The 18,058-nt window shown below is 41.0% G+C and overlaps 1 protein-coding gene across 1 annotated transcript in view; it reads left to right on the forward strand.

The window, feature by feature from the left end:
• RALY (RALY heterogeneous nuclear ribonucleoprotein) overlaps positions 1–18,058 on the forward strand; it is a 378,891-nt gene that overhangs the window by 343,426 nt on the left and 17,407 nt on the right. The window contains exons 4-5 of the mRNA XM_069755728.1: positions 2,866–2,938; positions 9,053–9,100. Of these exons, the coding sequence (XP_069611829.1) occupies positions 2,866–2,938; positions 9,053–9,100 (121 nt within the window). The remainder of the gene's footprint in view (positions 1–2,865; positions 2,939–9,052; positions 9,101–18,058) is intronic.

Raw genomic sequence — 18,058 nt, forward strand, 5'->3', positions numbered from 1 at the left:
TTAATTTTACAAGCAGGAGCCTGCTAATGCAGCTGTGCTCCTGCCTGTAAAATCTGGGGAATTAATTGAAAGCAAGGGAACGTAGCATCTTAGATATATATTAATATATCATACAGCGCTAGATAGCTTAAAAGCCGGTAATTCAATTGCCGGCTTTTCCTATCTCCTTCTCAAACCCGACAGGATATGAGACATGGTTTACATACAGTAAACCATCTCATATCCCTTTTTTTTTGCATATTCCACACTACTACTGTTAGCAGTGTGTATGTGCAAAATTTGGGTGCTCTAGCTATTAAATTAAAGGGTTAAATCGCAGAAAAAATTGGCGTGGGCTCCCGCACAATTTTCTCCGCCAGAATGGTAAAGCCAGTGACTGAGGGCAGATATTAATAGCCTGGAGAGGGTCCATGGTTATTGCCCCCCCCCCCTGTCCCCTGGCTAAAAACATTTGCCCCCAGCCACCTATTTTGGCACTTAGCCTCTCTCTTCCCGCTCCCGTGTAGCGGTGGGATATGGGTTAATAAAGGGTTAATGCCACCTTGCTATTGTAAGGTCACATTAAGCCTGATTAATAATAGAGAGATGTCAATAAGACACCTATCCATTATTAATCCAATAGTAGTAAATGGTTAATAAAACACGCACACACTAGGAATACTAGGAATAAATAATGGAGAGGCGTCAATTATGACACCTATCCATTATTAATCCAATAGTATGAAATGGTTAAAAGAACACACACACATTATTATTACAAAGTATTTTAATGAAATAATTACACAGGTTGTTGTAATATTTTATTATACTGGTAATCCATCTGAAGACCCTTGTCACCTGGAACAAATGTAAAAAAACCAAACAACAATATTCCATACCTTCTGACGATCAGTCACGTCCCACGCTGTAAATCCATCTGAAAGGGTTAACTAATTTTACAAGCAGAAGCCTGCTAATGCAGCCGCCCTTACTTGTAAAAACCCTGCGAATGACTGGAATGTAGGTGAATGACCTGTAGTTACCTCGAGTTGCGGTGATGCGCCCTCTGCTGGATGTCCTCATATGAACTCGAGCCTGGGAACTTCTCAGAATACTTTCCCACGTTAGATGCATAATATGATAAAAACCTCTTAATAAAGAACCTCGTACTCTCCATTGAGTCCCAGTGGGGACAGAGTCTGTAGTGTATGAATCCAAAAAGATTCACGCTTTTTCAACTGATGGATCCTATTGCCACCCCACCTGTTTTGTGGGACATGGTCAATTACCTGGTACTTGAGCTGGGAGATAGAATGACCGCTTGAAATAAAATGGGAGGGAATAGGTAATAACACCTATTCACATCTAATTGTGGACTTATGCTGTGAAATCCGTTCACGAATGTGTTTAATTTTGAATGGGGCGAAAGGGGGGTGATTTAAAGTTTAATTTTTTTTTCATATTTTTTAAAACTTTTTTTTTACTTTTGCCATGCTTCCATAGCCTCCATGGGAGGCTAGAAACTGGCATAGCCTGATTGGCTCTGCTACATAGGAGCGATGCTCAGATCGCTCCTATGTAGTAGAATTGCTACATTGCTATGAGCGTTGTCCACAGGGTGGCTCTCACAGCAATCTGGCATCAACAACCATAGTGGTGTTCAGTAGACCTCTGGTTGTCATGCCGACTCATCGCTGATCCCCAATAACTTGATGGAGGTCAGCAATGCGCGCATTTCCGGCCCGATGGCTGGAATCGCTAGTTAAATGCCGCTGTCAGAGCTTAGACAGTGGCATTTAACTAGTTAGTAGCGGTGAGTGGATCGCGATTCCACCCGCCGCTATTGCGGGCACATATCAGCTCTACAAAACAGCTGACACGTCATGGCTTTGATGCGGGCTCACTGCTGGAGCCCGCATCAAAGTGGGGGGGTTCTGTCCTCAGACGTACTATTCCGTCCGAGGACAGAAAGGGGTTAAAAAGCAACAATCACAGTGAGTGCCAATTGCTGTTGATATAGACAGATGATGGCTATGTATTAAAGGAGAGAGTATCTTCTTTCTAAAAAGTACATGGCGGAATGACTAAAGTTTGCAAAGTTTCATGTGAACAAACCACAAGACTTCTGGAACAATAGCCTTTGGACAAACAACAGAAAAGTGGAGATGTTTGGGCATAATGCACGCCACCATGTTTGGCGAAAAAACTAAACATAATATATCAGCACAAACAATTCATACCAATTTTCAAATATGATAGTGGAGGACTGCTAAGTTGGGTTTGTTTTGCAGCCACAGGACATGTGCAGCTTGCAGTCATTGAGTCAACTTCTCTATATGTGAAAGTATTATAAATAGTGATGAGTGAACGTGCTGGGATAAGGTGTTATCCAAGAATCCTCTTGTGCTAACCGAGTGTCTTCAGAGTGCTCGAAAAATATGTTCAAGTTCCCGCGGCTTCATGTTTGGGGGCTCAAACATATTATTTTAGCATGCCGATGTCACTCGGTTAGCACCCAATCATGCATGGATAACACCTTATCCAAACACGTTTGCTCATCACTAATTACAATGTCAAATATGAGACCATCTATCCAAAAGCTAAAGCTTGGTCAAAATTGGGTCTTCAAAATTTCTCCAGAATGATGTGATAGACTGATAAAGTCACACAGAAAATTAATTTTCACACAATACTTCTGCAGCTTAGGCTAGTTTTGTTAGAAACATAATGATGGTGTAATATGAGATCTTCTAAGGACCAGTTTTTTTTTTATGACCTGATACGTAAAGCCATAGAATTTCGAAGATGGTGTACTTAGTTTTTCTCATGAATGGACAAGCATTATAAACTTCTAGAAGATTTAACATATCTTAATTCTCTCAATAGATATCAACATGGCTGGGGAGCCCAAGCCCAACAGACCCAAAGGCCTGAAACGTGCCACGGCTGCACTGTACAGGTAAGAGATAAGTGCAAACCCCGATGAATGATCCCTGATAAAATAATACTTCAAAAGTCTACTTACTTCATTGCATTTTCAATTTGTTACACTACTGTTATAGTAATTTTCTTTCTAAGTACAACCTAGAGTGATTTAGAAAGCGAGGTTAGGGCACACTTTTGGGCTTGTACAAAAACACATACTGTACACCTCTTTGCCAAGGGGGGGTGGTTAACAAAATATGTTTATGCATCAAGCTATGGAAGGTTATAATTGACCCACAACTGAACAACCAGAAAAAAAATCGTTAACTGGTAATTTTAGTAATAAGGAAGGATGCCAAAATTAGGGAAACACACATAAAGAGACCCTCGCGGGCAGGGTCCTCCCTCCTTATGTACTCGTGTGCCTTGTTATCTGCTCATGTTTAATGTATTTGTCTATATTTGCCCCGTATTCACATGTAAAGCGCCATGGAATAAATGGCGCTATAAAAATGTATAATAATAATAATAAAGAGATGCTGATGCATGCCAGTAAAGACCAACATCTGACGCCCGCAGGTATTGTGCACATACCCCATTCTAACTATGTTGGACAGTTCTCTCTGCAACTCCCCTGCAGCAGCATCTGATGCCATACTTAGTTGAAGGGAGAGCTGTTCCACAAACCCTTTAAAGAGAATGTGCTGCAATTTTTAAAAAACATAGCCCATAGACAGGAGCGCTGCTGTTTCTGATTACTAAAAAAAAGAACACTTTTTTCCAGTCTCCAAAGTCTATGTGAATACAAAAAATAATTAAGGGAATATGGCAGTAGGTTTTTGCTTTCTCATCTGAAAGAAGCTTGATGTAGGTAAAGAGACACTGATTCCACATATGTATCACTTAGTTTACTGGGTGCAACAGCTGTGACACAATCAGAGTTCTTCGCTGTTGCATGAAGCAGAGCTGAAAAAACAGACCCCGCCCACAGCACAGCTCTCTATGTAGATTGTCTATAGACAGTGAGCTGTTTATCACAGGCAGGGGTGTGGCTGGACCAGTGCACTGTGGTCAGGGCAATGTTAATGTCACAGCAAAGTCAAAGCTAGGGGTTTGGTTCAGGGGGGCCAAAGTTCTGAGTGGGACCCTAACCAGGTAACACTGATTACAACTATGGCGGCAAACCCTAATAGTGGATGAAAGAGAACCTCAGCAGATGACAGAGCTCTTACTGAACAAATTTCTATACAAAGACCAGCACTATTGCCGCTATATGGTGACCTTATCATAGTAGATATCAGTCCTGCAGAACATGTAAAAGATTACAGGACAGTTACATAAAGTGACTTACAGCTGACATTCTTTCTGGAGGAGTCATTCACTTTTTCTGTCTTTTCAATCTGGCCCAGACCAACATGACAACTTCTTCCAGTCAGGATTTGGCTGCAGAAATTACAACAAAAACATGTATAATGTCTCACATTTCCAGTACCATCCTCAATATAGTATAATGCACCCCATTGTACTTTATACAGTATAATGCACTCCCCATAGTCCTCCATGCAGCATAATGCACTTCCCATAATTCTCCATGCAGCATACTGCACTCCCCATAGTCCTCTGTACAGTATAATGCACTCCCCATAGGACTCCAAACACTATAAAGCACTCCTCATAGTGCACTATAAAGTATACTGCACTCTCCATTGTCCTCCATATAGTATAATGCACTCCCCAAATACTCGATAGAGTATAATGTGCTCCCCATAGTCCTCTATACAGTATAATGCACACCCCAAAGTCATCTATACAGTATAATGCACTCCATTTTCATATAATGCACACCACTTTCATATAGCAGTGTTAGTTTATTTCTCTGTGTTTTTGTGACAAATATATTTGTTTTACAGCTGTGGTTGAAATATGCTAAAAACCTACAATGCATTTCTGCAGCAGATGGGGTCTTTTGTCAAGTACCTTGTATGTGCAATAATATAGACATTTCATATTTCAAAGTATTCTATAAGAAAACATGATAATTATTTTGATCTCAGCCTGTGTGTGCTGACATTTTTCTCATACAAATTTGCAGTCAATGTACGGTAATATGACAGACACCAAAACATCATAACTGTAACAGGTGGACCAGTAATTATGACCCGAATCTCATATAAGAGATCTTTCACTTGTGGCTATGTGTGGCCCCTGCTGAGCGTTGCTGACACCGAACCCTGAATTCTGCACTACAAAGAGCAATAAAACCCAATTTTCAAAGGGCTCAGATTTCCCTTTGGCTTTAAAAGGGTTATCATGCCACAATTATCTTTTAAAACCAATTAGTAAGACTGAAAGTATAAATGAAATCTGTAGCGGTTTTGCAGTAATTTCAGAGGCAATTAAAATAATTATTGGATTTCTCATATTCAAGGATTTATCGGGTCCTTGATACAAAAAAAAAATCTAAACCCAATCCCATTAAGTTGTAAAATCTTGCCTCTTTGAATGTAAATTACCCATGACTTCAAAAGAGAATTGTTTAAACACCATCATTACAGTAACCCACATCTCGCTGTGCGGAGACCAGGGATCAAATAGGGGCTTGTAAAAGAAATATGGCGCTTAGCATTTAATACGTAGTCACATATCGACTGAAAACTGTTACAGCTCATAATGCTGGCCCTATACACTATGGTGGGTGTTCTGATACAACTTCTGACAACCTGTTGCTGTGCATGAGGCCTTAGGGTCGACTGAAACAGAGTTTTTGAAGCATTCAAAAACAACAAGTTATTCAAATGGAAACCGCTTCAGGAAACGTTCCTTTTAGGCTACGTTCCCACGGTGAGCTTTTGATGTTGCAGATTTTCTGCGCAATTTCTGCACCCATTAAGCGAAATATATTACTTGCATTTTTTTTAAAAATACGCAGCATACAAAAACCACCAAAAATTAATTGTGGAATTGTAGCCTTAGGCCACGTGCACACATTTAATATTTGGTTAGTATTTTTAATCCAAAACCAGAAGTGGTGACGTGTTTCTATTAGACTTTTCCGTTGATTGTTCCACTCCTGATTTTGGCTTACAAATACTGAGGTAAAAACCTCAAATGCTTAACATTTGCATGTGGCCTTTAAGTGTCTAAAAGCAATGTGGATTTTGTCTTTCTCTTGAAAGAACACATTTTTTTAGTATAGTTTTAAAGTGATTTTGACACCTTTTTCTAGCATGCTTTTAGTTTACATCTTTATGCATGCAAACAGATTTTTTTAAGAGGTTTTCACTCAGAACATTTCCAAATCATCCTTCGAGTCTCAATACTTTTCAAAAACTTGAAGTGTCCACTCAGTAGCACAGTACACATGGCTTATTTTTGCTGTTTTTTTATTTTAGCAGAATCTCTTAGTTTTGAAGAATTTGGCATTTTTGAGGAAGATTTGAAGAGTTCTGCTGTAAAAAAAAACTCCTTGAAAATCTCTGTGTGTAGAAACTGACTACGTGCACTTGATTTTTTTTTTTTTAGACAAGTTTTCCTGGGCAAAGTTACTTTAGGAAAAAAAACATCGTTTTTGTGGTGGCTCCACAACCAGCATATTTCTCTTTTGTGCCTTCATTAAGAAAGTGGGCGGCTTCCACTTGGCGGCCACCCTAAAAATGACCATAATTGTTTTAACCACTCCTGAAGCTGTTAAAAGAAGTAACAAAATACTGAACATCAATGTTGACCTCACATTGTTTTTACTGTTGGTAGCAGTTTGTTTGCCATTTTTCAGACATTATTAGAATCTTCGTGAAAAAGATTCCATTTGCATATAGCCACTGAGCAGAAATGCTCCAAAACCTCCTCAAAAATCTCAAAACGCCTCAAAAACTTGAGTTTCAGTCAAATTTAGCTCCAACAACTCAGTGAAAAGACCCTATGTTCACTCTGAACTTTTGATGTGAATTTTGATATGCTTCAAAATGTGTATTCAACGAGTACAGTGGGGCAAAAAAGTATTTAGTCAGTCAGCAATAGTGCAAGTTCCACCACTTAAAAAGATGAGAGGCGTCTGTAATTTACATCATAGGTAGACCTCAACTATGGGAGACAAACTGAGAAAAAAAAATCCAGAAAATCACATTGTCTGCTTTTTTAACATTTTATTTGCATATTATGGTGGAAAATAAGTATTTGGTCAGAAACAAAATTTCATCTCAATACTTTGTAATATATCCTTTGTTGGCAATGACAGAGGTCAAACGTTTTCTGTAAGTCTTCACAAGGTTGCCACACACTGTTGTTGGTATGTTGGCCCATTCCTCCATGCAGATCTCCTCTAGAGCAGTGATGTTTGGCTTTTCGCTTGGCAACACGGACTTTCAACTCCCTCCAAAGGTTTTCTATAGGGTTGAGATCTGGAGACTGGCTAGGCCACTCCAGGACCTTGAAATGCTTCTTACGAAGCCACTCCTTCGTTGCCCTGGCGGTGTGCTTTGGATCATTGTCATGTTGAAAGACCCAGCCACGTTTCGTCTTCAATGCCCTTGCTGATGGAAGGAGGTTTGCACTCAAAATCTCACGATACATGGCCCCATTCATTCTTTCATGTACCCGGATCAGTCGTCCTGGCCCCTTTGCAGAGAAACAGCCCCAAAGCATGATGTTTCCACCACCATGCTTTACAGTAGGTATGGTGTTTGATGGATGCAACTCAGTATTCTTTTTCCTCCAAACACGACAAGTTGTGTTTCTACCAAACAGTTCCAGTTTGGTTTCATCAGACCATAGGACATTCTCCCAAAACTCCTCTGGATCATCCAAATGCTCTCTAGCAAACTTCAGACGGGCCCGGACATGTACTGGCTTAAGCAGTGGGACACGTCTGGCACTGCAGGATCTGAGTCCATGGTGGCGTAGTGTGTTACTTATGGTAGGCCTTGTTACATTGGTCCCAGCTCTCTGCAGTTCGTTCACTAGGTCCCCCCGCGTGGTTCTGGGATTTTTGCTCACCGTTCTTGTGATCATTCTGACCCCACGGGGTGGGATTTTGCGTGGAGCCCCAGATCGAGGGAGATTATCAGTGGTCTTGTATGTCTTCCATTTTCTAATTATTGCTCCCACTGTTGATTTCTTCACTCCAAGCTGGTTGGCTATTGCAGATTCAGTCTTCCCAGCCTGGTGCAGGGCTACAATTTTGTTTCTGGTGTCCTTTGACAGCTCTTTGGTCTTCACCATAGTGGAGTTTGGAGTCAGACTGTTTGAGGGTGTGCACAGGTGTCTTTTTATACTGATAACAAGTTTAAACAGGTGCCATTACTACAGGTAATGAGTGGAGGAAAGAGGAGACTCTTAAAGAAGAAGTTACAGGTCTGTGAGAGCCAGAAATCTTGATTGTTTGTTTCTGACCAAATACTTATTTTCCACCATAATATGCAAATAAAATGTTAAAAAAACAGACAATGTGATTTTCTGGATTTTTTTTTCTCAGTTTGTCTCCCATAGTTGAGGTCTACCTATGATGTAAATTACAGACGCCTCTCATCTTTTTAAGTGGTGGAACTTGCACTATTGCTGACTGACTAAATACTTTTTTGCCCCACTGTATGTGAAGCATTTTTTCATGTGGCTTTTGGAGAGGATCCACTTCAAAAACCACATCAAAGAAATCTGCGTTAACATACCTCAAGATTGATAAAATTCATGTAGCCTTGTTGAGTAAACGACTATTGGTATTAAGAAATGTACAATATCTCTTTTTCATTTTTCGCTTGACCTCTTAAAACAGAGGAGACCGTGTTGTAATGTCATACACGCGTTCTTCGATGAGGGAATACAAAATGAGAAATGTATTTTCCCCAGCTTCACACACTTACCGCAATGTGTGGAAAATGTAACTAGTATGGCAGACGAGTCTCCCGGCAGACAACAGGTTAAATATAAATGACATCTTTAATGTGTAATTTAGTGTTCTGCAGATACCAGGGGCAGTGTTCGGAAGTTGTCTGGATGGAAGGCTCAGGGGAATAGGTGTAATGTGTCCGGTGAAGTAGGCTGCAGGAGATACTTTGCCTTGCAGACGCTTATGATCATGCCTCCCTACCTGGCTAGAAAAGCCTTTCTGGACCAGTGTGCTTGCAATTTAAAATTCTCTCTACTCTCTCCACAGCGGCTACGATTTTGACTTTGATTACTACAGAGATGAGTTTTATGAGAGGTGAGTGAAGCTGCGTGAATGCACTCTGACCTATTTTTGTTCTCCCGTCACAGTATGAATTGCACTGAAGCGGCGGGGGGGAGGAGAGAAATCAGAGTCTACAAAATGCAATCACATCTCGGCATTGTCAGGCAGCACGACAGGAGGGATGGCATTAATGTGCTCAATCCTCCGACCAACCCAGGAAGGGAAAGCTCACAAGATCTATCTGGACGTGTTAATCTTATTTAGGATCAACCCAAAGAGCATTGTGGGGATTGTGAGTGAGCTTCAGATCATAACATATGCCATCCTATAATTTTGGAGAACGAGTCCCAGAAAAGCCACATTTTTGCCTCCAGTCATACATGTTAGACTGCTTACAGCTGTATTAGATAATTTTATCTTCTGTTATAGGAAAATGGAACTCATGTAAGGGGTCATGGGGGCCTTTCTGATAACCAATAGCTTTGTGGATGATAAATAATCTAGCGAGAAACGTTGAACTTGATGGACCTATGTCATTTTTCAATCTATATTACTATGTAATTCCTCATTCAGCCATCTGTTTTTCACATAGGTGCTCTGTCTGTGTTCTTCACTGATAGAACACTTACCCATTACAGTCTTTGGGGCTGTTGACATGCTCTTGTCTTTTTGCAGACAGTAATCCGCAAAAAATCAGAGATACGTGCCAGTTTTTTTCTAAGTCACAGATCAAAATACCCTATACAAGTCTATGGGTTTGTGAAAATCACAGACAGCACACGGATGGCATCTATGTGCTGTCCCTGAGTAACACAGTAAGGCTAGATTCACACTGTGTTAGTGCAGTCCATTCAACGCATGTTTTAAACGAACTGCGTTAACGCAAGTGCTGAAAAAGATCGCATTATGCAATCGCGCTAGCGCAGATGCTCTATCTGTGCTAGTGGTGACGGACCCGGAAACGCTGCAGCCCGCGTCCGAGGGTCCATCACAAAATGACGGCACATCGCTAGCACATGCCGATTATGGCCTGCGTTGGCTATGCGCCCGATAATAGGGGTTAATGGCAGCATTAACGGACTGCGTTACACCATGTTATGCCGCGGTGTAATGCAGTCCATCTAACGGACTGCCATAACGCAATGTGAACCCAGCCTAAGAGCTAGTGCACATGACCGTATTTTCGGTCTGAGTGTGATCTGACAAAACATCGAATTGCTCTCGGACCATTGTTAGTCTATGGGGTCTGAGCTGGTCCGAGGAAAACATTGCAGCATTCCCTAGTTGGGTCCAATATTCGGAGCGCACTCGACCATGTGAGTCAATGAGTCCGTGGAAATCCTCGGACTCCATTCAGATGACATTGTCCGATTTCCCTAGACTGACAGAATGGAAAAGATGGAGAAATTGGAGCACACTATGGTCACGCTCTGATCAAACTGTGCGATTATAATCGTCCCTATTCTCTCTGATGAGAGAAAATGCGCTGGTGTGACCCTGGCCTAAGGCTACGTTCCTACGATGAGTATTTGTTCAGTTTTTAATGTTGCAGATTTTCTCCAGCATTTCTGCACCTATTAGGTAAATTAGGTTACTTGCATATTTTTTCATTGTGTTTTTGAGTTTAGTTTTTTCTTTTTTACGTGCGTTTTTATTGTGTTTTCTGTCTCTTTTTGGCATGTCATGTTTTAAATAAAGTTACATTTTCATACTTCCTGTTATTTGGCTTTGAATAAGCTTTATTGATGCAGTCATGTGCGGATTATATGCAGTTTTAGGCCGGCGTCACACTAGCGAGTTTTACGGACGTATGAGAGGTGCAAAAAATACAGATTGCAAACGGTACAATGATTCTCTATGGCCCTGCTCCTATCTGCCGCATTTTACTGATCCGTATTATACGGTCTTCTACGGCCGTAGAAAATCGCAGCATGCTGCGTTTGTCAGCGTATTGCGCAAAAAATCGCCACTGAAAGTCTATGGGGGCCAGAAAAATATGGATTACACATGGACCAATAGTGTGACTTGCGAGAAATACGCAGCGGTGTTCTATAGAAAAGCCGGCAATTCAGTGCGGTGTACAGTAAAATCACACTGACAGCTTACAATAGAATAGCTAAGATAAATGTCTACACATAATACAGGGGTATGTGTATATATATATATATATATATATATATATACAGTGGGGCAAAAAAGTATTTAGTCAGTCAGCAATAGTGCAAGTTCCACCACTTAAAAAGATGAGAGGCGTCTGTAATTTACATCATAGGTAGACCTCAACTATGGGAGACAAACTGAGAAAAAAAAATCCAGAAAATCACATTGTCTGTTTTTTTAACATTTTATTTGCATATTATGGTGGAAAATAAGTATTTGGTCAGAAACAAAATTTCATCTCAATACTTTGTAATATATCCTTTGTTGGCAATGACAGAGGTCAAACGTTTTCTGTAAGTCTTCACAAGGTTGCCACACACTGTTGTTGGTATGTTGGCCCATTCCTCCATGCAGATCTCCTCTAGAGCAGTGATGTTTTTGGCTTTTCGCTTGGCAACACGGACTTTCAACTCCCTCCAAAGGTTTTCTATAGGGTTGAGATCTGGAGACTGGCTAGGCCACTCCAGGACCTTGAAATGCTTCTTACGAAGCCACTCCTTCGTTGCCCTGGCGGTGTGCTTTGGATCATTGTCATGTTGAAAGACCCAGCCACGTTTCATCTTCAATGCCCTTGCTGATGGAAGGAGGTTTGCACTCAATATCTCACGATACATGGCCCCATTCATTCTTTCATGTACCCGAATCAGTCGTCCTGGCCCCTTTGCAGAGAAACAGCCCCAAAGCATGATGTTTCCACCACTATGCTTTACAGTAGGTATGGTGTTTGATGGATGCAACTCAGTATTCTTTTTCCTCCAAACACGACAAGTTGTGTTTCTACCAAACAGTTCCAGTTTGGTTTCATCAGACCATAGGACATTCTCCCAAAACTCCTCTGGATCATCCAAATGCTCTCTAGCAAACTTCAGACGGGCCCGGACATGTACTGGCTTAAGCAGTGGGACACGTCTGGCACTGCAGGATCTGAGTCCATGGTGGCGTAGTGTGTTACTTATGGTAGGCCTTGTTACATTGGTCCCAGCTCTCTGCAGTTCATTCACTAGGTCCCCCCGCGTGGTTCTGGGATTTTTGCTCACCGTTCTTGTGATCATTCTGACCCCACGGGGTGGGATTTTGCGTGGAGCCCCAGATCGAGGGAGATTATCAGTGGTCTTGTATGTCTTACATTTTCTAATTATTGCTCCCACTGTTGATTTCTTCACTCCAAGCTGGTTGGCTATTGCAGATTCAGTCTTCCTAGCCTGGTGCAGGGCTACAATTTTGTTTCTGGTGTCCTTTGACAGCTCTTTGGTCTTCACCATAGTGGAGTTTGGAGTCAGACTGTTTGAGGGTGTGCACAGGTGTCTTTTTATACTGATAACAAGTTTAAACAGGTGCCATTACTACAGGTAATGAGTGGAGGAAAGAGGAGACTCTTAAAGAAGAAGTTACAGGTCTGTGAGAGCCAGAAATCTTGATTGTTTGTTTCTGACCAAATACTTATTTTCCACCATAATATGCAAATAAAATGTTGCTGACTGACTAAATACTTTTTTGCCCCACTGTATATATATATATGTCAGTGAGACACATATATATATATATATATATATATATATATATATATATATATATATTAATATTTCAAACAGCGCTAGATAGCAGAAAAGCCAGTAATTCAATTGCTGGTTTTTGCTATCTCGTTCTCAAACCCGACATGATATGAGACATGGTTTACATACAGTAAATCATCTCATATCCCTTTTTTTGTTACATATTCATCTTTAGTAATGTAAGAAGTGTCTTGGTGTAAAATTTGGGGGCTCTAGCCATTAAATTAAAGGGTTAAATCGCGGAAAAAATTGGCGTGGGTTCCCGCGCAATTTTCTCCGCCAGAGTGGGAAAGCCAGTGACTGAGGGCAGATATTGAATAAAAGCTCACCGACACAAAAAGAGGACTTAAAAATCCTTTAAAAAATTCAAAAAAGTCACAGAGAAAAAAGCAGAGATGTTCTACCTGCTGAAGCCTCCAACCAAATGCACCAGCAGGGCGCAGCGCACCCGATAAATGATTGCAAACACACAGGTGCAAAAAATACCGATGAAACAACCACTTTCAATCCAGTGTTGGCTGTTTGGCATTAGTGCACAAAAAGATAAGAGATACTAGTCTGTATATGGCATAATTCACACAAACAATGCAGAGCATCTGGTTTACAGCCTATTAGTAACGCACATACAGGCGGGCTGCCCAGTGCTATAAAATGCATGCTGTGCGAACAGGGGCCAATAGTTTACAGAGCCATCTTGGTCCGACTGCGCCCTGCAAGATAAAGTGCAAAAAGAAAACCACATATCAATGTATGTAAGGTATTAGTTTATATTGGGGCCTCAATACGTAAGCTGGCAACCCACGTCAAGGGTCCTTACAAATTGCCAGTCCTAACGCTAAACATTGAATAAAAGCTCACCGACACAAAAAGAGGACTTAAAAATCCTCCAAAAAATTCAAAAAAGTCACAGAGAAAAAAGCAGATATTGATAGCCTGGAGAGGGTCCATGGTTATTGCCCCCCTTCCCCCCCCCCCCCCCGGCTAAAAACATCTGCCTCCAGCCACCCCAGAAAAGGCACATCTGGAAGATGCGCCTATTCTGGCACTTAGCCTCTCTCTTTCCACTCCCGTGTAGCGGTGGGATATGGGGTAATGAATGGTTAATGTCACCTTGCTATTGTAAGGTGACATTAAGCCAGATTAATAATGGAGAGGCGGCAATTATGACACCTATCCATTATTAATCCAATAGTACGAAATGGTTAATAAAACACACACACATTATTACAAAGTATTTTAATGAAATAAAGACACATGGTGTTTTAATATTTTATTATACTCTTAATCCACCTGAAGACCCTTGTCACCTGGAACAAAGTTAAAAAAACCAAACAACAATATTCCATACCTTCCGTCGTTCAGTCTTGTCCCATGCTGTAAATCCATCTGAAGGGGTTAAATCATTTTACACCCAGGAGCTCTGCTAATGCAGCTGTGCTCGTGGCTGTAAAAACCCAGGGAATGAATGGAATGCAGGGGAATGACCTGTAGTTACCTTGAGTCGTGGTGATGCGCCCTCTGCTGGATGTCCTCATATGAACTCGAGCCTGGGAACTTTTCAGAATATTTTCCCATGCTCGATTTCATTGGATTAATAATGGATAGGTGTCATAATTGACGCCTCACCATTATTAATCTGGCGTAATGTCACCTTACAATAGCAAGGTGACATTAACCCTTCATTACCCCATATCCTACCCCTACACGGGAGTGGGAAGAGAGTGGCCAAGTGCCAGAATAGGTGCATCTTCCAGATGTGCCTTTTCTGGGGTGGCTGGGGGCACATGTTTTTAGCTGGGGGGGCCAATAACTATGGACCCTCTCCAGGCTGTTAATATCTGCCCTCAGTCACCGGCTTTCCCACTCTGGTGGAGAAAATTGTGCGGGAGCCCAAGCCAATTTTTTCCCCGATTTAATCCTTTAATTTAATAGCTAGAGCTCCCAAATTTTACACCAAGACACTTCTTACATTACTAAAGAGGAATATGTAATAAAAGAAGGGATATGAGATGATTTACTGTATGTAAACCATGTCTAATATCATGTTGGGTTTGAGAAGGAGATAGGAAAAGCCGGCAATTGAATTACTGGCTTTTCCACTATCTAGCGCTGTATGAAATATTAATAAATATATATATATATGTCTCACTGACATATATATATATATATATATATGTATATATATATATATATATATATATATATAGACAGTATATATGTTTTAACGAATATTTGAGACCATGGATCCATTGTATGTCCGTTTTGCAAACCTGCGAAAAAATCTCACAATACGGATACTATACGGATTACATATGGAGGATGACATGCGCAAAATACGCTGCCACACCCTGCCTTCGGATGACATACGGATCACTATTTTGGGAACATTTCTGCGTATTATGGCCGTAAAAAATGGACCGTATTTTCATACGCTGAGTGTGACGCTGGCCTTAGTGTGTTTACGTAAAGCCTTATACCTCCAAATTTTTTGCATCTAATGCATCTATGGTAAAAATCTGCACATGAAACTCAGTGTACCTGCAAGAGAACTTGACGTGTTGCAGATTTCAATCATGCACCACAGCTCAATTTATGTCACACACAGTGGGCATGAGATCTCTATAAATCCCATCCACTTTGCAGAAACTTTAAGATGCTGTGTACAGTGTCAAAAATTCTTTGAGGAAACTTAACCTGATAAATAGGAGATGCTTAGTAGTTTATTTATTTGCAACAATACACGTGTCTTTTTGGTGATTTTTTTATGCCTCATATTTTTAAAAAATGCAAGTACCCTATTTCACTTAATGAGTGCAGAAAATCTGCAACATCAAACATCAAAAACTCAACAAAAGCTCATAAGGGGAAAGTAGCCTTAGACTGTCCGCCAAACTTATCGATGTCAGCAGTTTCTGCCGATATTAGTCTAAGGCCGGGGTCACATTTGCGAATTCAATTTGAGAAACTCGCACGAGTTCATAGCATCAAGTCCTGACACAACCGCCGGCACTCAGGACCGGAGTGTTCAGCTGCATAGAAATACATGCGGCAGTGCCGGGTGTTGATGCAAGAGACTCGCACGATTTTCTCGCATTGAACTCGCAAGTGTGACTCCGGCCTAAGGCCATGTACACACGTTGGGTAGTTGGTGAGTTTTTTACCTCAGTATTTCTAAGCCAAAACCAGGAGAGGAACAATCAGAGGAGAAGTATAAGGCCGGGGTCACACTTACGAGTGCAATGCAAGAAACTTGCGCATCAATACCTGGCACTCGGGACTGGAGTGTGTGGCTGCATTTATGTCTATGCAGCTGAATGTTCCAGTCCGAACTGTCGGTGGCAGTGCCGGGTATTGATGCGAGAGACTCATGCGAGTCTCTCGCATTGCTCTCGCAAGTGTGACCCCGGCCTAATAGAAACACGTCACCACTTCTGTATTTATCACCAACTTCTGGTTTGGGCTTAGAAATACTGAGGTAAAATACTGACCAAAGGCTATAGTATGTATACCTATACTAGCACCAGACCATTTGACTGCCATGGGAACCTTGGAGAGACAGGCCGAGGTGGATAACATCCTCTTTATTACTTCTCCAGAGAAACGCTGTTAACAAATAAGAGATTTGGAGTTGGGGGCAAAACAAAAACTAGACACTTCTCCACCATAATATGGGGTGGCGGGTATTTCATTCTTCACCATGGGGCTTTCTCTATTATATATGCCATTAAGTCTAAACAACAAGGGAGTAAGATTCAGGCAGGAGCTTTTTCGCTCTGCATTTGTCTGTGGAAAACCTGCTGCGTATTACAGGATCTACATGGTGAATGAGATTTCATGAAATCTCATCTGAATATCTAACCTGAATTTCTAACCTGCTAGAGGACAAATAATTCCATCATCCATCTTTTTTCACCCTGGTTGATCTGAGGACATATATTTCAGAGACCTCAGACCTCATTTTGCCCCTTTGGACAGATCACATTTATCATAACAATGACAGTTTAGGTACATTACTATATTAGTAGAAGGTATATAATAGAACATGGCACTTACTTGGTTTTGCATTTTATGGGAATTTTTAGATGTTTGAATTAATTACAGAATCGGGGGATAGATCTAATCCCCCCAACTAGCTCTTTAGGGGGCTTTACTCATCTTTGACTGGCTTTTACCTGCTAGTTATCAAAGAGAACCTTTGTGTAAATGGTATCATAGGTATAAGATGCGCCGTTCGCTTTCTTGTCTTTAAATAGCTTATACACAAAACGTCAGTCACTATGTAATTTTCTAAGTAACCAAGGGTGTCAAAAGTGGAGGGAAAAAAGAACACTGAGGGAATTTATCTACCAAATGGTCATTTACACAACAGCCCCTTTTCACTGCAGCTCAATATCTCAGATTTGGATATCCATTGTAGCTGTGGAGTGACAGCTCCCCCTGCTGACGGGTCAAAGATCAGCAAGGCAAAAAAATTAAATGCGCCTACTAGCTCCCAGTGTGCTACTGATTATTGAGTAAGGGTACATTCACATTGAGTCTTTTAATAAGGATTTTAAAGCAGGTTCTGCATCAAAATTCACTTAAAAAATGCTTTAAATACTCTTTGAATAAGTTTTCTATAGTGATTACGGCACTCTTTTTTTTACATAAGATTTTTTCAGCAATGAAATAGAAGCAACATGTTATTTTCTAATGTGTTTCTGAGATTTTTGGCTGAAAAAATAGTCTCTGGATAATAGAGGCATTAAAAGTGCCCCATGCCTAAGACTGTGGGGGGATGGATAATGTCCTTTTCAGCTAGAAAAATACATGTCAAAATCCCCTGTGTTGAGACTGTATGATTCTGTCATACAGGATCCATGCACAGGATATGTGATTATGCCTTGCGCCCATGGTGTATTTAGAAGGAATGCACTGAGCTGCATATGAGCTTTCAGTCTATAAGGATGATACCACATAGTGCGGCTGGCAACATAGCCGAAACTCCACACACATGAGATGGCCAACCACTTTGTCACAAAACTGTTTGTCCTCCATTGTCCACTTCAATGGATGAAATGCAGCCACGCCTTGTAGTCTTGTCTGAAGACCATGGCTACACAACTGTAGATCCTCTCATCTAAGCAAATGACACTCTGATTCAAGTGTTAGCATAGTGTGATCTGATTCTCTAAGAATCTCCATTGAGTGAGTCCGCAGAAATTGTGCTGATCTCAGATGCCATCCGAGTACAGTCCAATGTTTTCTAATGCACAAAGTCTTGAATGGGTGAGTGTCT

The sequence above is a fragment of the Ranitomeya imitator genome, chromosome 2 (assembly GCF_032444005.1).
Source record: "Ranitomeya imitator isolate aRanImi1 chromosome 2, aRanImi1.pri, whole genome shotgun sequence".
NCBI lineage: Eukaryota > Metazoa > Chordata > Amphibia > Anura > Dendrobatidae > Ranitomeya > Ranitomeya imitator.